The 21,990-nt window shown below is 39.2% G+C and overlaps 1 protein-coding gene across 1 annotated transcript; it reads right to left on the reverse strand.

Annotated features, from left to right (window-relative positions):
- Positions 1-880: 880 nt before the first annotated feature.
- Positions 881-21,744, reverse strand: zfyve9b (zinc finger, FYVE domain containing 9b; the record flags this gene model as incomplete). Its single annotated transcript, XM_079845342.1, has 13 exons — positions 881-1,042; positions 1,599-1,775; positions 6,240-6,345; positions 8,213-8,375; positions 8,559-8,639; positions 9,912-10,062; positions 13,885-13,989; positions 14,094-14,176; positions 14,985-15,209; positions 15,307-15,462; positions 15,722-15,844; positions 18,827-18,941; positions 21,250-21,744. 13 exons carry the CDS (start codon positions 21,742-21,744, stop codon positions 881-883), a joined length of 2,142 nt encoding a protein of 713 aa, XP_079701468.1.
- Between the last annotated feature and the right edge of the window lie 246 nt (positions 21,745-21,990).

Below are 21,990 nucleotides of genomic sequence, written 5' to 3' on the forward strand. Positions count from 1 at the left end.
AAGGAGGATCGTTCAAATTTGATTGTATTTTGAATGACATTTATTATTTAATTTATCATTACTTGACCTGTTTTGCTAAAAAGTGTTTGTATTAGTCTTTGAACGTTCGCTTTGTAAACAATGGGGCGGTACTTCCGATGTTCGGCGTGACCTTTTCAACGTACGTTATGTAATGCCTGGCTCATTTCTTTTCCACTGAAGAAAGAAAGACATTGACATCTTGGATGGCATTGGGGTGAGTAAATTACGCAAAAATGAAAATGACCCCATGATTTACTCACCCTCAAGCCATCCTAGGTGTATATGACATTCGTCTTTCAGACGAATACAATGGGAGTTATAATATTTAAAAATGTCCTGGCTCTTCCAAGCTTTATATACACCTAGAATGGCTTGAGGGTGAGTAAATCATGGGGTCATTTTCATTTTTGCGTGAACGATCCCTTTAATTTTTCAATGAGTTGCAATAGCCAGCTATGAGGATGTGATTACGAGAAATAAAGTAGCAGTTACATTTACATTTTTTTTACTTAAAAATACGTTTCCATAAGAACATTGTGGCACCTAATGAAATATCAGTGTTCATTTTTGCTATTATATGATCATTCCAAGAGCTGTTACTGGTGTTGATCAATCAGCAAAAACGACATATCTGTCGACCTCCAGTGATGACTGAGAAATGTTAGTAGTTTTTAAAGCCATTTGATGTTGTAACCCCAGACCTTTTCACAGTGAGCAGTAGGGTATTGAATAAACTACTAAAATAAGCTGCCCCATGGGGACAGCTACTACATTCCACTCTCAAATGATACTGAACTCAAAGGTTATGCTCATGAGGTTTCTGGGAGTATTGGCACATGTGACAGTGGGTGGTCCGTCTCTATGATGTATCCTCAAGAATATAGAAGATGAGCTCTAGCTGGCAGGCGGCGAGACCCTGGTACTGAGAGTTACTCTGTACCACGGACATTAATGATTGGTTAAGACAGTCCTGGTACGGTGCTGGAAGGCGCTGACCGTTACTGCCTGCCAAGAACTCCATCTGAAAGATTAAAGAAAAGACATTACTATAACTTTTGTCCTTTGATGTCTTGACCTTTGTTCAAAACCCCAGAGCTCTAATCGAAATACAGCACTATTAAAATAAAGCAGAACACTGGCGTCACTGAGGAGAATGTCAGGCACGTAATACTCACATGCTAGACTCCTGACCTACCCTTACACAATACTGAACTACAGCCATTAAAACAGCTGAAAGTGTACATGTTGAATGGGATTGAAGAAATAGTTCTAAGTACATGCGCAAAGGAGTAATAAAAATGACGACTGGTAATCAACTAGCAGACTTAGAGAAAAGTCAATAGATACATTATATGAAAATTTTTGTTTTTGTTTTGTTTGATGAATGAAGGCAGAAAATATGTAAATATAAATCATCATCAACAATAACTACATTTAGCGTAAAATCATTGTTCAATTTTCATTTATAATAATGATACACTAATTTATAAACATTTTTACACTAAATAAATCATTTGTTATTGTTGATAATTAATTACTGTGCATCGCAGCTGTGGACATAATTATCGCCATCTCACCTTCTGCCCGTCCAGAATTACTCTCAGCGCCAGTTTGGTCATGCCGTCCTCCTTCAGCAAACAGAGAGACTGGCACAGTGCCAAGCAGAACGCCCGTGCAATACGTTCTGATAGACGGTTATGGCTGGTGTGGTTATTAAGCCCATTTGGATGTTGGTCTTTCAGCAAGTAAAACACCTGTGACATTAAAACATGAATTATCCCATTTTTGAATGTGGTTATCAAAAGCATTTTCAGAAAGAAAAAAAACCATTCAGATAAAACCCACTAAGATGCCGCAGGCACTTAGTGCATAACTATAAATCAAAATAAAGGGATATTAACATTATTTTGTTAGGACGATTTTTTTTATATCCATTCTACATTTTTAATACATTACGATATATAGCTGCCTTTTACATTTTAGGAAGAGGGTCCTTTTCCTTTCTAAATTGTTATGCAATTATTAAGGTCCCAATATACTCACAGCGAGGTTCTTTTTCGTTCTTTGTTTAGGGGTAAAAAGAAGTTCAAAATACCTTTGCAGCGATATACTGTTAGCGAGCATCCCGACGCCGCCCACGTTGCAGAGAGCGGCGTTTAGATGTGTAAATATGTGCTGCACGCTTTCCTCTCAATAACAAAATAAAGACACAACAAAAATGACAGCGGTGAGAAAACAGCAGTTCAGAAAGCATCTCAGAAAGCGATGTGGATGTTTGCATGAACTCTGCAACTCGGCACTCCAGTCAAGTAAAATCATGTTTGTTTGTTTTTAAATAGCACTTCATACAACAGATTGCTTTAAACCAAACAGCTTTACAGTATTAAACATGAAAAAACTGTGTCAGTATTGCTTTCAATTAGAATTACACTTCAATTTCTACTATAAAGCAGCTCTCCAGTGTTCATGTTTTCACTCGTGGACGTCTGACCGACTGACTCAATAGAGGAAATGAAACAGAAGATTTCCATGTGAAAGAGGGCGGAACCGCAGAGCACATCTACCTATTACGCAGTGGTGGCAAGGCCTTCTCTGCTGGCCTAATCACTATCAGAATCACAGACTTAAATTTTTATATATTTTTTCTAAGAATGCGTGTTAAATTATTCCCAATAGTCTATTTTCTTAACTTCATCGCTTTTTCTCTTGGTTGCGCTGCTTCCAGTAGTGTTTGTTTATGTCAGAGCTTAAATCCAATCATATTTCAGCCATCATGTGCTGCCAGGTCAAAGAAATCTGCCTTGAGGCCTTCAGAATCAATATTGCGGGTGCCGCTAGCTTAAAATGAATGGCAATGAAACTTTGCGCTTTAACCAATCAGATAACCGCTCCGATTTAATCAGCCAATCAGATTTCGATTTGGCGACAGCGGGGCCATCTAGCTGGCGTACAGTAACGTCGGCATTTTCACGTCCTTTGATTGGATGGTCAGAGAGCGTAGAAGCCTAGTCAGAATGTCTATGAGAATAACCAGCAAACCGCACAAGATAAAACATCGGTAGTTTTAATAGCGTTTTTTCAAACAGCCTTCTCCAGCTTAACGCACAGTCACGGAACGCTATTCGATCTGTCCCGGGTAAAAACGAACGGACCGTAATGTATACCATTACTGATTTTTAAGTCCCGTAGATCTCCATGATTTATTTGAGAGGACGGGTCAGCTGCACACATTGGCATGTTTTGTGTACAAATAATCATAGCCTATTTTGGTGAGTAAGTTAAGCTATAATGCATTTTATTTACATTTTTATTTCCTACAGTCAACCCTGGGCTGGCTAATCCATGCTCCGTTTTTTCCATGACAAATGTGATTTATTTTTTTCTTGTAAATTTATGATCGTTTTTTTTATTATTATTATTTTCGTTACTAATATATTATTTGCAAAAAACCTGATGTATTTGTTACACCATAAGAAGAATGGCATCTATTAGTGCCTCTGTTTATCCGTAGTCATACGGATCTTTTCCGTATCCAGATCAGATGAAGGACCTGCACCTAGACACGACCACAACGCAGCCCTGAATGTCTGCAGAGATCATGTCTACTAGACTCTCCCTGTGAAGGCCTCATCCACACGACAGCCATCTGCACAGATTCTCAGCAGAGACCACAAAAACCAAACAGGTCCTATGACCCGCTTAGTCTCTATACTGGCATGATGTATCTGATCTTCAAGCAAAGGAACTGGATTAAATATCTGAATTCTAACTTGTGATGCAGCCTGAATCATATTTACACCGTGTTTGTTCGTCGAGGAGAACTGGCCCCCCCTGACTGAGCCTGCTTTCTCCCAAGGATTTTTTTTCTCCATTCTGTCACCTGGTGGAGTTTTGGAGTCTCGTCAATAGCCACGTTTCCTTTACAGATTTGTGCTAAACTTGCGATACTTTCTAAATGTTGATCAAAAAAACTATTGCGAAATGACAGCATTTCCATTAACCACTGTTATGCGACTCAAACTTTTTTTTTTCCTCTTGCGATAAGTCGTTCCAAAAATGATGCCACGGATGTTGGTAGGTTTATGTATATCCCAGCCACCGCAATAGCCATTATAATCGGAGACGTAGGTGTGTTATCCAAGCATTAATGGCAAGGAAAGCACCTTACACTTGTGAGCGTCACGTATGAGGTGTTTGTGGGGGATTCTCTCTCATATCCTCTTCAAGGTCTTCATGATAATGTGTTATTTCTTTGTTTAGAATCCAGTATTCCTGTAATTCTATTGTCTTTTATGAGTTTAATAAAGAACTCGGTCTCGTCTTCTGTCCGTGTAATCTGTAAAAAATGATCGACTTTTACCTACGGCAAGTGACCTGTAAATGAGGAAAAACGGTTTCCATTGCAGTTTTGCGAAAATGTCCTTTTTTGAATTGACTGAAAAACCACCTCATGTGAGCGTAAAAACGTTGTGATATATGGGAGATGTGCAAATGACTAGTTTCCATTGGGCGTATTTTCAATTCGCAATTTCCATTTGAAGGGTAATGGAAGCGTGTCTACTGTCACCTTTTTGCTTGCTTAGTAGGGAACACTTAATATTTTAACAATATTATTGATTTCAATGCACTGACACTATTGGATGAGAACTGAATTGAGCTTGACGATGACATCACTGTTTTTCTACAGAACTGCTTTATAGATAAAATTATGATCTTTACAACAGAACTGAATCAGCACTGAACTGACTTCAGGTGAACAATGACACTTTTTCTTTTAGAGCTGCTGTACAGTCGAAATTAACTGATTGTATCATTGAATGATTTTCCTATCATTGTAAAGCTGCTTTGAAACAATCTATATTATATAAAGCGCTATATAATAAAGGTGACTTGACTTGACATGTTTGTTTGCTAGGCATTAGGATTAGTTTTTTTTTCATTGGTAGAAAAGGAATAGCACCTCTTGCATATAGGGTTCGGGGTTCTGGTATGCACTCATCCCTAAGTAGTAGTAATAGTACAAACCAGGGCTCTGAACCGCTTCAAGGAACAAAAACGAAAACGTTTCAAGGTTTAATCGTTCTGAACAGAAACCCTAATTTGAAATTACCATTAACCAGTTAATAATGTTATTTCGTCGTTCTGTTTAATATTTTAATTTGGCAGCCGATTTCAACCGATGAAAATGTGACATTGACATCCAACGTGAGTGCCATTGCAACTTGACAAATTAGTGCAATTTTCAAAGCGCTGGCATTAGCATTTTAGTGATCTCTGGAGTTTTTCGAGGATATGTCACCAACCGTTAAAGCATTATATTAAACTGAAAATAAATGGCACGTAATATCCAGAGTGGAGTGCTTTGAAAGTGTAGAACTGCTACTATTCAGGATATAATTTTTTTTTTTTACAAATAATTAAAACACATGTTGTCAAAGTTAGTGTTGTGGCCTTATTATGGCCAGACACTTACATGTGTCATTATATTATTAACATTTGACCAAAGTCAAGCTCAAACAGTTACAAAGTTTTCACCAGTGAATGTCGGAGATTTGCGATGTTAGTCATTAGAACGGCCGCATCTGAGGCAGTCAGAGTCAGAGTCCATCAGATTACGTTTTCATCAACTTACAGGTTACAAAGTTTACAGTAGCTATGTGGGCGCCAAGCTTTTCCTTTTGTTTAATACAGTTGGCCCAAATCATGTGTTATAAAAGATGAAGTGCTAAGCACAGGCTGTATAGGCAATGATTAAACGGCAAATATCAGATTCTTCTCCCCTCCTCAAATACATAAAACATTATCCTTTACAAATGTTTTTATTGAGTAAAAAAAAAAAATTGTTCTTCATTTACAATACTCTGCTTGCATTGCAAACAAACAGAGTCTCCAAAATATGTGTGGCACTTCATTCAAGATTGAGGCGGGTAATGAGGTTTGACCGACAGTTTGAGGATTCGCTGGAGTTACAAGGTTTATTCACAAGCTCTTAGTATAAAGTTCTATTCAAGCTCTTGTATAAAGTATAGGCAAAATACATATTTTATTCTAATCAAACTCATTTTGGAACAGTAATGTTATAGAAGGAATGCATGAGCAGAAACTGATAATTACTGATTCTGCCTGGAGCGAACTGATTGATTTATTCCCCCATTTTTAAACTCAAACACAAACAGTACACAAGTTACACTCTGTGCATAAAACTATTAAGTGTTTACCTCTGTCCAGCGTATGAGCTTCCCATTGGCTTTGTATTCTAAGCGCTGATGGGTCTTGATGTTTGTGAGAGATTCCATAGACTTCCCATCAATGGGGCTGATAATGCTGTGAGATACAGGACAGAATAAGTGGAAACTAGCACTGGTTTAAATTTAATTTGCTAATATATATATACACACACACACACATACAGTGAGGAAAATAAGTATTTGAACACCCCCCTGCTATTTTGCAAGTTCTACCACTTAGAAATCATGGAGGGGTCTGAAATTGTCATCGTAGGTGCATGTCCACTGTGAGAGACATAATCTAAAAAAAAAATATCCAGAAATCACAATGTATGATTTTTTAACTATTTATTTGTATGATACAGCTGCAAATAAGTAATTGAACACCTGAGAAAATCAATGTTAATATTTGGTACAGTAGCCTTTGTTTGCATTTACAGAGGTCAAACGTTTCCTGTAGTTTTTCACCAGGTTTGCACACACTGCAGGAGGGATTTTGGCCCACTCCTCCACACAGATCTTCTCTAGATCAGTCAGGTTTCTGGCCTGTCGCTGAGAAACACGGAGTTTGAGCTCCCTCCAAAGATTCTCTATTAGGTTTAGGTCTGGAGAACCTTGATATGCTTCTTACAGAGCCACTCCTTGGTTATCCTGGCTGTGTGCTTCGGGTCATTGTCATGTTGGAAGACCCAGCCTCGACCCATTTTCAATGCTCTAACTGAGGGAAGGAGGTTGTTCCCCAAAATCTCGCAATACATGGCCCCGGTCATCCTCTCCTTAATACAGTGCAGTCGCCCTGTCCCATGTGCAGAAAAACCCCCCCAAAGCATGATGCTACCACCCCCATGCTTCACAGTAGGGATGGTGTTCTTGTGATGGTACTCATCATTCTTCTTCCTCCAAACACGTTTAGTGGAATTATGACCAAAAAGTTCTATTTTGGTCTCATCTGACCACATGACTTTCTCCCATGACTCCTCTGGATCATCCAAATGGTCATTGGCAAACTTAAGACGGGCCTGGACATGTGCTGGTTTAAGCTGGGGAACCTTCCGTGCCATGCATGATTTCAAACCATGACGTCTTCGTGTATTACCAACAGTAACCTTGGACACGGTGGTCCCAGCTCTTTTCAGGTCATTGACCAGCTCCTCCCGTGTAGTTCTGGGCTGATTTCTCACCTTTCTTAGGATCATTGAGACCCCACGAGGTGAGATCTTGCATGGAGCCCCAGTCCGAGGGAGATTGACAGTCATGTTTAGCTTCTTCCATTTTCTAATGATAGCTCCAACAGTGGACCTTTTTTCACCAAGCTGCTTGGCAATTTCCCCGTAGCCCTTTCCAGCCTTGTGGATGTGTACAATTTTGTCTCTAGTGTCTTTGGACAGCTCTTTGGTCTTGGCCATGTTAGTAGTTGGATTCTTACTGATTGTATGGGGTGGACAGGTGTCTTTATGCAGCTAACGACCTCAAACAGGTGCATCTAATTTAGGATAATAAATGGAGTGGAGGTGGACATTTTAAAGGCAGACTAACAGGTCTTTGAGGGTCAGAATTCTACCTGATAGACAGGTGTTCAAATACTTATTTGCAGCTGTATCATACAAATAAATAGTTAAAAAATCATACATTTTTTGTCTCTCACAGTGGACATGCACCTACGATGACAATTTCAGACCCCTCCATGATTTTGAAGTAAGTGGGAGAACTTGCAAAATAGCAGGGTGTTCAAATACTTATTTTCCTCACTGTGTATATATATATATATATATATATATATATATATATATATATATATATATATATATATATATATATATATATATATATATATATATATATATATATATATATATATATATATATATATATATATATATATATATATATATATATATATATATATATATATATAGTGTGTGTGTGTGAGTGTGTGTGTGAGTGTGAGTGTGTTTGATTCTAACCCTTTATTAAAGCGCGGCTCTTCATCTTGCCACTGAATGAGCACATATTCCTGCCTCTCCGCTGGGTGGAGTTTTCCACAGGTGACTGTGAAGTCTTTCATGTCCCGTAGAGATCGGCGTAACTCTGCCATGGTCTCCATGGTTACCTGCACCATCAAACCATCTGTAATGATAAGCAGACACACGGAAACTTAGCACATGCACACCGAAACTTCTAGACATACACATTCAAGTTAGATAAACATAGACAGATAGGCATTAACATTAAATTACTATTGAAGTAGGAGACAAGAAACAATAGGAATGTTCTGCTTTGACTGAGCACAGAAATTAACAAATCTTTAACCTTCTACAATGCTGGACTTGGCCAAGTACCCAGATGAAGGTTTGAGCGCTCCACTGAACACAAAAAAACACGAGCCAGTGACTGAAAGGTAAACAGAAACAACGATTTAGATTCAGTGAGAGAATTCCAGTCATCACATGATGGAACACTTTCAATGTGAACGCCATTTCCAAGACTGTCAGACAGCGCCCTCGAGTGAGCGTTTAAGGAAAGATGTATCAGTGCTTTGTTGATGTAGTTTCCATGTGTACATTAATAAACATTTTCTTAGCATTTTGTCTTTTGTTTGGGTCATAATTAATAATAAATAAATTATAAAAAATAAAGTATAAAATTATTTTTACACTACATTTTAAATCAATTCACACAGGTGTCCTGGCAGTGTAACCAGAGGTGTAGTCCATCATATTGCCATATTCAGACGGAAATTTCTTGGAAGTGGAAGTAAGGTAATTTCAACATTTCCAGTGGCTAGTATGTGATTTTATTGCTGTCTGAATCCAGAAATTCTCTCACCACCCATGTACAAATTCCCAACCAAATATTTTTGGTAAGGTAAAACAAATAAGGTTACATTGCCATCTGAATCTACATCAATCCAAAAGTCATTTTGTAAATCCTTTTTGACCACTGCCAAGCATGTACAGTAACTGCTGGGGTTCGCAGTGATGTGCTCGTATTTAAAAGCCTTTTATTACTGAAATTCTGGAAACTTTTGAAATAGGTCATTATTATAATAATAATTCATTTTTAAATTATTTACTGTATTATATACTTTTATATAAATTAGGGCTTGCACAAATAATAACTTCCTAGTCGAACAAGTAAACAGGTCAAATGTTTACATAATGGAAATAAAGAGTTTGAAAAATAAGAGTTTGGAAAAACACCCATTATTTTGAGATACAATTTAAGAGAAAAATCCATTTAAAATCCAGCATGTCAATTTTCCTGCTTTTAAATAACTGTATAATAGGATATTATTTTCCTATTAATAAATTAAATAGAAATCTATTAATTGTCCAAGTAAAACACTTTTGTTTGCAGCTAACAATCATGTGATACCACGTGAGAAGCATTCCCGGGTTCATAGGATTTCCGTATCATTTTATAATTTAAAACCTGAAATGATTTGCTTAAAAAGCATGTTTGTGCTATCTTTCTTTAAAATATTTATAATAATGCAATAGGTTTGATACTTAGTTATATTATGCAACAACATTTGTCCAACTGTAGGAACAAAAAAAGTGTCCAAATAGTTTTAGGGGCTTGTGTACTAATATTTAAAAAGAGCCAACAGATATTATAGTTGTGTCTATAACCTCACGTCGGTGTTCGGATGTTCGCTCTCACCTCTGCGTGGTTGGCTGTGAATGCTGATGGCCTGGGTCTGGTACTGCCCATCTGCCGTCTGCACGCAAATGAGATGAGAGTCGGCCTGCTCATTAAAGCAGGCGCCCAGGGCCAGCACCCTCTCATTAGACTTATTCAGAGCCTTCAGCAGCTAAAACACCAGCAGTAACAGAGACAAGGCACACATTATCCCAAGAAATAAAAGGGATTACTCTTTACCTCAGGTCTGATTATCAATCGAACATCAGAATCCTTCTGATACTCAAATATATTCTGGTATTCATAAAATATCATACTTTTACCACTTCTTTGGACATGATTAGGGCTGCCTAAATGTTAGCCGACTAGAAGAGACTTAGTCGACCAAAATTGTATTAGTCGGTTAGTTGCAGAAAAAAACTCCACAGGAAGTGGCGAAGTCGTGCAGTCCGTGAGGGACAGATCGCTAACTGTGGGTTTTTTAATTTATCATTTGAAACATTTTACATCTTTACATAACTCTAAGTTTAACCTAGATAAATCTTTTGGATCTAACTGTAATTATTTCCCACATCCAGGTTCCAGGTTATAATATGCAAAAGTCTAAACATTAATCTCTTAATTTTGCAGTAAGAAGTTATACTTATCGAAAATAAAGGCTTAAACATCTAAAAAAATCTTTTGGTGAAAGATTTCAGACAGCTTTCAAAATGGCCACCAGACAGTGTGAACACATGAATACTCATATCCCAGTGTGCAATGGTCTGATTCGCTTGAAATTTCAGGAGGTATATAGTAAAAAACACATCAATTGGTTAAGACATCAAGTAGGATGATACATTTTTTTCCTTTTAATAATCTGAGCTCAAAGATAGTAGTGTTCTTAATTGGTACTTGAGCTTAATAGGTACGTTTACTCTAATAAAAGGTGCTGTATGTAATTTTTTCACTTTTCAACAATGCTACAACACTTTGAAATGTGTGTTCCGTGTCGGATTGTCTGTTTTTGTTTTGGTCTGTGTGATACCACACGCTGCCAGTTTACCCAATAATATCAGTTGGCGGAAAACATATATAGCGTATAGCAGCCATGGAAGCCAGCAAACAAACTGGGTCAGAGATCGCAGATTCTACCCAACCTAAAAAGCTTCGGTATCCATCTAAAAATCACTAAGAAAGGGAGTATTAAAATGCAGATAAATCTTCTCACCTTTCATTGTCAATTGACCTATCGGTAAGCCCCGCCCCCCTTAGTTACTGTTGCTAACTCGGACTAAGAAATGGAGTTGCTATATCTTACAAGATGTTTTTGAACACAGAATGTAGCGTATACCCTGTCCGAATGATGGCCAAACTTTACTGATGGATTATCAAGTTTATTATGTCTTTTTTCACTCCAAAAAAATCATCGTAAGAGCTGAACAAACAAACCATAAGAAGTGCGCATTAACGTCTCATTCACAAACTATCTCTCTCCGTTGCATTACCATTAACATACACAGCAAATTACACAGAAACACTCATACAACTAACAGTAAACAAACATATACACAGAGCTTATGACTTTTCGGGGGTGCAGTTAAAGGAACACTCCACTTTTTTTGAAAATAGTCCCCTAGACTTGAATAGTTGAGTTTTACCGTTTTTGAATCCATTCAGCCGATCTTTGTATCTGGCAGTAGCACTTTTAGCATAGCTTAGCATACATAATTGATTCTGATCAGTCCATCAGCATCTCATTCAAAAAATGATGAAAGACACTTTCAATATTTTTCCTATTTAAAACTTGACTGGATCTTCGCAGATCTTTGCGGCCGTACCATGGCTGCAGCAGCACAATGATATTACGCAGCGCCTGAAAGTAGCCCCCAGCTAGGCAACTTTCAATGTGACCAGCACTAAGTTCGTGTAGTTGCAGAGAAAGTTTCAGGCTTGCAGCCGACAAATTGTGTTGTGGATTTACCTGTGTGATTAGCCATGGTTCTGTGTGTTGTAAAGGGCTGTGATAGTAAGTAGAAGGTGTATACTACCACCATGTTTCACAGAATACCAACGAATCATTGCGCCGCTACAGCCATGGTACGGCCGCGAAGATCCGCGACTATTACGCAGGAATGAGAAAGTAGTTCCTAGCCATATAGGTGTAGAAAATCGCAACTTTTCATTTTCAGTTGGTCTTAGCACACGATGTAACTGTAGAAGAGTCAAGTTTTAAATAGGAAAAATATTGAAAGTGTCTTTGGTCATTTTTTGAATGAGATGCTAATGGACTGATCAGAATCAATGATGTATGCTAAGCTATGCTAAAAGTGCTACCGCCAGATACAAAGATCGGCTGAATGGATTCAAAAACGGTAAAACTAAACTATTTATCTCTAGGGGACTTGTAAAATGAGCCTATTTTCAAAAAAAGTGGACTGTTCCTTTAATAACTGGTAAACTTTGTACAACTCTGATAAACTGCGTGCGAGCTCTTCCTTTCACTACCCGTAGACTATAATACCCATCAAAATAGGAGTCCCCCTTAGTAGGAAAGATAATGTAGACCTAAACATATCTAAAATTAAATTAATTTACATATAACCAGTTTAATATGGAGAGGCACTGAAATGTAGACCTCCGTGTTTTTGACCTACAGTGTTACATGACGTGAGAACAGTTAGTTATTTTGGTTTGTATGTTAGCAGGGACTTTAATCGTAACTTAACAAGAGTATGACAAACAGAAAATCCTCTCAGGATCCCTGGAATCGGTGTTACAGTACCTCAGGCACGACATTTTAGCATTTTTGTAGCATAAACACCATCAAACCGATGAGAGCTTCGGATTTTCCAATGTTTCTCTATGGCGCTGAAACCTAAAGATGTCCGAGTTCCGGTCCCAGCGCAACTGATACTCAACTGCTATTGGCTCATCTGCGTTCAAGGGGAGGGGCTTACCGACTGGTCAATTGCGCTCACTCCTGTTGCGTGTCCTCAATCAGGCAACCCGAGTGAGCGTCAAGTGTGAGGAGGAGGGAGCAGGGGAAAACTCTCAGACTGCAGTACCCATTTCAACCACTACTGTTCAAAATTACATACTGCACCTTTAAGGCCCTATCATACAACCAGCGCAATGTAATGCAGTTCCGCCCAGTGCAGTTAAATAGTTTAAATAGCAAATGCACTCTCGCCCATCTGTTCGCCCATGGGTGTGGTGTGCTGGTCTGAAAACGAGGCGTGTTCAGGCGCATTGCTATTTTGAAGCAACTGAAAACGACTGCACCATTGACCAACAAAAACCTGGTCTACAGTCAACAGCACAGTATTTTTTGTGTTATTTAAAGAGCACGTTAGTAATATGCGCCTATAGGCAGGTGCACAACGCACGTACACTCAGCTTATTACACACACAGGGACACACAGCAGCACTCAAACATTTTAACATTAAAAATTCTCTCTGGAGAAGCGTTCAGTCTTTCCACTTGCAAATTCTGCCATGGTGCGAGCGCAACTGGCTTTTTAGGGGAATGGGAGATGTGACTCCGATTGGTTTATTTCATGTTCCACCCAAAACACACCCATGAGACTAGGTACAACCCTTTTGGATCATGCGCCTGGCACACTAACCTTTTTTTTCGTTGTTAAACTAGCAAAAGTGGATTCGGACACCGTAAGTGCACCTGCACCATGCGCTTCAGACCATGCACTCAGATCATTAAAATAGGGCCCTTAAAATGTCTCGCTGCTATTTTTTCGGACGCATTCATAATCATTATTTTTGCAGGTACTTTGCGTCAAGCTTTTAAGCGTGCTCTTGAGTGCAGGATAGGCTATAGGTATATTCCGCCGCCAGTATATATTTAAGTAATTAAATTTAAATAAATGTGTGATTATTCGACTTATGGCTTCAGTGGAAGGCTACTAGTCGACTAGAAAAATCTTTAGCCTGGGACAGCCCTAGACATGATACTCCTGATGCATTTTCTATTTTGAGCAATTCATGGTTATGGTACCTCTGGATGACGTGTTTTAGGGATTCTTATACAGGTGCTTCTTGCCTCTAGATCAACCACAAGCCCCGGCACCGTCGGCAGCGTGTAGCGGTAAAAACGGAAATCCTTTGAGAGTCAAATCAGAATAAAACATGAATTAAAAGACATCACACAAACTAAATAAGAAGCTGTATGACAGTATAGTAAATGAAACAGATCATAAGTCTCACCACTAAGAGTCTCATGATGCTGTTGTTGACAGGTCCGAAGAGAGGCTCTCTGAAGCGCACACTGAACAAGGGACAGGGATAGACTACAGGACAGCAGAACAAACAAACAACTCAATTAGTGTACTTCCTGAGGTCAGGGGTCATTAAAATGATGCATACAGAGATTATGAATGATTTTAAGATCATAGAGACTAAGGCTGTGTCTCAATTTGCATATTATTCACCCTAAATAGCATGTTAAATAAGTAGTTAACCCAAATCATAATACACCACCAATTCAAAAGTTTGGGGTCGATAGGATTTTTTTTAAAGTCTCATTATGTTCACCAAGGCTGCATTTATTTGATCCAAAACACAGTAATAATATTTTGCAATATTAATGTTTTTACTATTTAAAATAACTGTTTTGATATATTTTAAAATGTAACTTATTCCTGTGATGGCAAAGCTGAATTTTCAGCATCATTACTCCAGTCTTCAGTGTCACATGACCCTTCAGAATTCATTCTAATATGCTGATTTGGTGCTCAATAAACATTTCTTATTATTATCATCACTATTATCAGTTGTGCTGCTTAATATTTTTACATATTTTGTTGGATTCTGTGATGAATAGAAAGTTCAAAAGTACAGCATTTATTTGAAATAGAAATCTTTGGTAACATTATAAATGTCTTTAATTTCACATGTCATCAATTTAATGCATCTTTGCTGAATAAAAGTATTACATAATTTTTTTTTTAAATTGAAAAAAAAAAAAATAATAATAATAATAATAAATCAAATGAATGCAGTCTTAGTTAGACCTCTTTCAAAAACACAAGAATCGTACCCGCCCCATATTTTTGAACGCCAGTGTATATATATGCATCTTATTTTGTGTTTTCTTACATCTGTACTCCGCTCCTAAACGCAACATGAGTCTCAGTGGAAAGGCTTTGGCCCATGGAGCCTCTGCCCGGAGCATGAGGAGTCCAAACAGGAATGGAGGAACAGGTAACGGCAGGCCCTCCAGAGACTGGAATGTCGGACGCACGTAAAGAAAGCCTGCATGCTCATTATTACCCAGAAACCCCCGTGATACCAAAGAGTGACTTAGGTGATTCAGAAGCTTTCCTGCTGCTCAGAGAAAGAGAAAAATCAAGATTTACCAAGTCATTGCTGATGTTTGATCTTAGTTTTATGGTTGAGTAACATCTGATACAAGTGTCACCTGTCTGGGCATCCCAGTAGATCTGAATGAAATGATTGAAAATATCCGTTGGGAATCTCTTCTCCTCAGGCAAACACTGCAGTAAAATGACCACCTCTGGCTGTCCAACAGCATGCATACCCTTCGACATAACACACCAGCACCGCCGGTTCACATCTACAGGAACACAAAAACACCACAGCGATCCACATGATACACCAGCATCTTGTTATCAGATGTACAGAACATGCACACACATCCTGAGAACAGACGCACATGGACGTACACACGTGATGGTTTGGAAACGAATAATTACACAGACTAGAACAGCTTCAAATCACGATATAATATACCATACCGATTCGCACAGGTTCCACATGTCAAATCACCAAAACCATAAATCCATCAAGTGTGGAGTGAACCATTAGGAACGTACAGCTGACAATCTTCACCACGGCCAGCAGGTTGGCGTTGAGCACAAAGACGAGAGGCTCTGCAAGACCTCTCTCCAACTCCTCTAAGAGTGACGACTCTGTTCTCTTCTCTTCCAGAGTATAGTCTGCAGAGAAAACACAAGCATCTCCAAAACCTCAAAATCACTCACAAACGTTTAATGAAATACTTTAGAAGTACCAATAACACCTCCCCTGTCTTAAAGAAATAGTTCAGTCAAATGTGATTTCTGTCATTAAGTACTCACTCTCATACTTATGGTGATTTTGTGGTACTTTTGTGGTCCCGCTGTATGCATTCATTATATAGAAAATCGTTTTGTTCCACAGAAGAACTTAATGTGGGTTTGGAAAATGGTTTTGGGGTGAATTATCCCTTTAAAGACCCCCTGTGGTGAAAATCTAATTTCAAGACCTATTATGCCCGTTTTTACGAGATGTAATTTAAGTCTCAGGTGTGCCCAGAATGTGTCTGTGAAGTTTCAGCTTAAAATACCCCCCAGATCATTTATAAATCAATGTTGTAAATACCCATTTCTGACTACAGTCAAGAACAGGCTGTTTTCAGGCATGTGCCTATAAAGGGGTGGTTGATCAGCTTTTTTCAAAGGCTTGATTGTGTTTATGGGGTGCAGTCTAATATGTTTGTTTTTTTTAAACACATTTTTCACATAATTTAGCTTTATTCTACACCACCGTGTCCCTTCTCATAAAAACGGTCTGCTGATTTCCTGGTTTTAGGAAGTCCCTCCCTCAGAAATTCGCAATGGGCTCAGAATGGTTAGCTGTCCCAGTGTGTTGTGATTTGCTAACCGCCTAGTGCACTTTGTCCGGGAAACGTCACGCCCCTTACCATTACGGTTAGTTGCATGTAGAATAGATGAATAGCTGTTACAGGATGTTTCAGAATGGTATGTTTTTTTGTTTGTAGTTGTCTCATACTTTGAGATACGTTTTTTATTTGTAAATGCTTGAAGGGATTATTTGGATTACAGACTGCGGATCTATAGTGATCGATACGGACTGTAGAGCACCATTAGTTTTGTCTTTACTGAACGAGTGTAGCCAAATATATGTTGCCAGAACTATGAGCACATTACAAAGACTAATCCATGGCTTTACTACAGTAAAGAACCATGTTTACATAGAACCATGTTTAGCTATAAAAGCTCTAATCAAATAACAATTTAGAATGATCACATAAACGCCATCAAACACCAACATTCAAAGTCCGCTGATGGGATTAAAAAGAAGTTTGTTGCTCACGTCGCAACAGCTAAAGGCTGTCTACACTGGAAGCGCATGTTGCAAAGCATTTGGCCATCGTGTGAACGAGGCATCAGTTTACTGTCGAAGATCTGCCGCTCACATCACGCCCCATCCAGTGTAGACAATAACATCACTGATTATAATGGGTTCTATTGACTTTTGTCACGTCTGTTGTAGACACACCGTCAGTCCAACATTGCTAGGAAGGCCGAACAAAGAGGACCTGCAATAGGGGTGAAAATGACAGCGTTTCGACGGCATGGCAACAACAGTCTACTACATAACTCTTCCTCTTTTCTAACGCACCCCAACATGGCCTCACCCCCTTTTGTTGCATGTTCCTAGGGGCAGGATTTATGTACATTTTAGGGTTAGTGATGTCACTAACCCGGAAGGAAGCTTGTGTAGTCCCAACAACCAGCCGTTTGTTGTAGTCCTTAAAAAGCAACTATTGTAAAAGAAAATATCTCCCTTTGCATGGAACTTTGAGCATCGTAACTTTGCAGATGTTGTTTATGCTCAAACAGCAACATTACACACTAAATAAAGTTAAAGAAAAGTTAAATAATAATCAACCACCCCTTTGAATGCAAATGAGCAGCTGCGTGCCGCCCCCTCTCCACACAGTTCCTGCCTCAATCGGATTCTCTGCCAAATACTAACAAGACATCTGCTTGATTTTGATTATCATCTATATCGGATCACTCTCACGGATAGCATAGTTCTTCTTTCATCATTAAAGTTTATTATTTCCATGAGTTATAAAGCTATATTAGTTAAAGTTCTAATGGATCATTTTCTGAGTACACTTATCTGAAGCTCACGCACACAGACAACTGGCTGTCAGACGTCAAGTCTCATGAGTAATTTCTCTTTCCTATTTTGTGTTGTGTTTAAACTGTCAAATACACACAAGGGTCTTGTTCACCACTGTCCTTTGTGAAAACAAAATAGCGGCGCCGTGGGTGGAAAAGTGCAGATTAAGGGACGGTAATGTTATAATACGATCTCCTTCCTACATCAGAAGGGGAGAAAAATCTGAGTGGCTCGTTTTTAACGTGCTTGCAGAGAAAAGCTTACCAAAATAAAGTTACTGGGTTGTCCTTTTTCACGTTTTCTGGGTTGGTAGCAACAGGGACCCAATTATAGCACTTACATTTTCAAATTTTCATGATATGTCCCCTTTAAGACAAACCATGTGCAAATTCATAAGTCAGCACCATTGCTGAGTATTTTCCCCTTAAAACTGCAGTCAACCAAAGACGGTCTCAAAAACGTGGTTTGAAATCGCCGGAGTTTCTGACGTCACAAACTACCTTTCAACCAATGACGTCAATGTATGGGCGGGCTTTAGCATATCATCATTACTATGCTGCGAAGCAGAATAGTCTCAAGAGAAGCCAGGTTATCCCAGTATATTTTTTTGGGATACATCGACTTGTAGACGACCTTATAATTTGCTCTTCCTCTTCTTCTTCTGAATCAGTTTCTGGTTCAAACATGGTTGAATTAAACCAGTATTTCCACGTGCAGCGCTTACTATAGTAATGTTGACCAAGTAGATCAGGTATTCTGAATTCGTGTGACAGAGTGGAGGCGGGGTTTATTTGCATATTCATAGATCCATGTATACTAAATGAAGCAAGGGTGTAGAGTTACATTCAAGCTATTTTAAGGCATTTCCCAGGAATGTTTATTACACACGTCATTTTGGTAATCAAAGATGAGTTTTAAGGGATAAAATTATTGACTACAGGGGGTCTTTAAGCCTAATTTAAGCTAGGGCTAATTTAACAGTGAGTGTGTGGACATATTCATACCTCCTTTGACCCCTGTTGATGTCAGAATAGGGGGAAGGTCCTTTGGTGGAGTTGGTTTTGTGGAGTTGCCACTAAGACCTCTGACTTCATCTCCTGCTCTAAGGTCAGCCACTTCCTACAGCAATAATAATAAATAATAATAAAATAAATGCGCTTTGAGTTAGAAAAGCTTTCTAAAGTTTATTTCAAGATATATATCAAACAAAAATATTACGAAAAACAAAATATCCTCTCTATTATGTCCTTAAACGTGCTAATGGTGAGGTTGTGAATTGCACCCCCCAATGCTCACCCCTCCCTTTCAGAGCACATAGAGAAGCTACGAGGGCCGTCACAGGACACAAATGTCGTCGACAGAGAGAGCAGAGAGTGACTAGCGCTCTGTAGAGAAGTTTGTCCGTTTACTACTAGAAATATGGGCTACTGTAGAAATATGACGACGCAAAATGGTTATTTCAATGTAATGGGACCCACGGAGTATGTAGATAGAAATCCCTCATTCTAAAGTAATAACAACATAACGGTTCATTATGTAGGTCTTTATACTCCAATGAAAACATAAGTTATGTATATTATATAGCATTTTTGTCAATAGATCCACATAAATACTACACACTGAACTTTTAAAAGCAGTGTTGGGTGTAACTCATTACTAAGTAATTAATTCCCCTACCCCAAAAGGGTGTAGCCCCTATTTTGATAGCTCCGCCCTACACATATGTACGCAACGCAGGCAACGACTATGGCGGAATCTGCTGTGCCAGCCGGTCGAGGGTATGATGCCATCAATAAGTGAAAGCAATGCATGTTACTACACTCAAAAAAATGGGTGCTATATGGCACTAAAAGTGGTTCTTGGCTCGTAATCATAGGGGAACCACTTTTGGTGCTATATAGCACCATATCTTAACAGGTTCTGTATATGGTAGCGGTGCTATATAGCACCTCAATCATCCCAAGAACTGCTGAAGAACCACTGAAGCACCAAGATTTGGTGCTATACAGCACTTAAAGTGGTTCCCCTATGATTACAAGCCAAAGAACCACTTTTGGTGCCATATAGCACCTTTTTTTTTTAGAGTGTATGGTAATCCAGGTCGAATGTTCAATTAAAAAGTCATCCCTTACATCCCAAAAACACAAACAGTTCTCATGAACAACTTGATAGCACGAGCATGACAGTCCAACTAATGAAAATATTACAATTATGACCAGATTAGAGGGTTATATCGATCACGAAAAGAGGAACCAAAGGAAACGAACATATATGAGGAGTTTATCGTCTTACTTTTCGGACACCCTGCGAGCTGACGCTTGAAACAGACAGTGGTTTAACGTTATAGGATGTAGAAATTAATGGGTCTTTATCATCGCTGAAATGAACGACGATACGATTGCAAATGGACAAACAAGCAACCATGACACACGAGCATATTCAAGCAAAAGCCAGCATACATTAGTTCTGTGAAACAAAACTAAATCAATGTTACTCGCCTATCGAGAAGAAATAAAGCAGTCCGATTGCAGGCCTTCCCGCTCCTTGAGTTCTCTCCAGCGCTGGAAAGCTGATACTTCGATCGGAAGCCTTCTTTTGTTCCATAGACATTTTCCACATGTTTTTTATCTGCCCTCTCTCTCTTTCTGTCGTTGCTCGGCTAATGTTCGTCCTGTGTCGTGTATTTTGAATAATGACGTGCACTGAGCGCTCTCTTCTCACCATCATTCGTAGACACGCCCCTTACTGCTGATTGGCTACAAGTTTATTTTGGTCCTCGGCCAGAGACACTTTTATAAACCATTTTTTAAATAACAATTACCCCACCTTTAATAAAGTAATTAGTAATAAGTAACGCAATACTTTTTAGCGAGAGCAATTAGTACAGTATCTAATTAAACTGTTGAAGTTGTGATTAGTAGCTAGTAATTAATTACTTTGCATAGTAACTTACCCAATACTAATAACAAGAGTGTAAAAGTGTTATTTAACATACAAAAATAAAAATTTAAAATAAAAGACAAGATCTCCCATCATACCGCCTGAGCGAGCTCAGCCCTCTGTGTGTGGGACACACTCCTGTAAATGGGAGAGCTGTTGGCACTTCTACTCTCAGACTGGGGAAGGAGATTATCTGCAAACCAAACCTTCTTTTGGTCCTTGCGAAGTGTCCCTGGTGAAATGACATCATTATAACACTGTAATTAATGTGTAATAACAGTATATAAGTAGGGGAATCCACCACAAAACTCACGGTTAATCAAAGTTGAATGACAGGTGACACAGACACGGCCCTCTTTCCCACCGAGATGAGTCAGTTTGAATCTCAGGTCACAGCAAACCACACAAAAAACCTGCAAACCAAAAAGACTTTTCATGCTTTGAAGGCGAATAACATTTTGGTCACAGAATCGCATGCATCTCTCACCTTCCCACATGCTCGGCAGTGATGACGCCTTTTGGTGAAGGAGAATTTGGATCCACATTTCATGCATGCTGGTGCCTGAGAATCAGGGACCCACTGAGGGGCCGTGGTGCCCAGGGAACTGCAGCGCTGCACAGGCAAAGCACCAAGAGAACCCTTCCTCCCCGCAGAGTCAGCGTTCTTAGAGCCAGACACTAGTGACGCTTCCATCCCACCACTCTTCTTATGGTCCTGGCATGACTCCAGCGTAGAGTCTGAGGGCTCCGTGCTGCCCGTTTGCTGAGTGTCCTCCACAGGGGACGATGGAAGTCCCAGCACGGCCTCCAGCTGCTCCTGCTCATTCTCTTCTCGCTCTTTCTCTTCAATGACAGAGTCCTCTTTCAGACCAGGCCTCAGCTTGCGCTCGTCTAGCAGAGACTCGCTGGAGTCCTTGAGGGTGGAGTACCCGAAACGCCTCTCGCCCCACACCGACAGAGTGGCGGTTACTGCTTGCCTCATAGTCTCAGTGAAGTGAGCTCAATGCGAGAGGGTTACTGAACATATTTTAGCCCACCCCGAGCTCTGTTTTATCCTTAAACCATCACGACATGGCCTGTACAAAGTCCTGCCAAAAGATGAGTCAGATATATTAATTCCCAGCAGCTCAGTGGATTTGTCAGGACTTCTTGGCCTGTCTCTATTTTAACGCTAAAGCCTACTGTATCATATTTAATACGCAAATTTCTTGATCAAAACTTTGCTAAA

This window comes from Gobio gobio, assembly GCF_949357685.1.
Source record: "Gobio gobio genome assembly, chromosome: 19".
Classification (NCBI taxonomy): Eukaryota; Metazoa; Chordata; class Actinopteri; order Cypriniformes; family Gobionidae; genus Gobio; species Gobio gobio.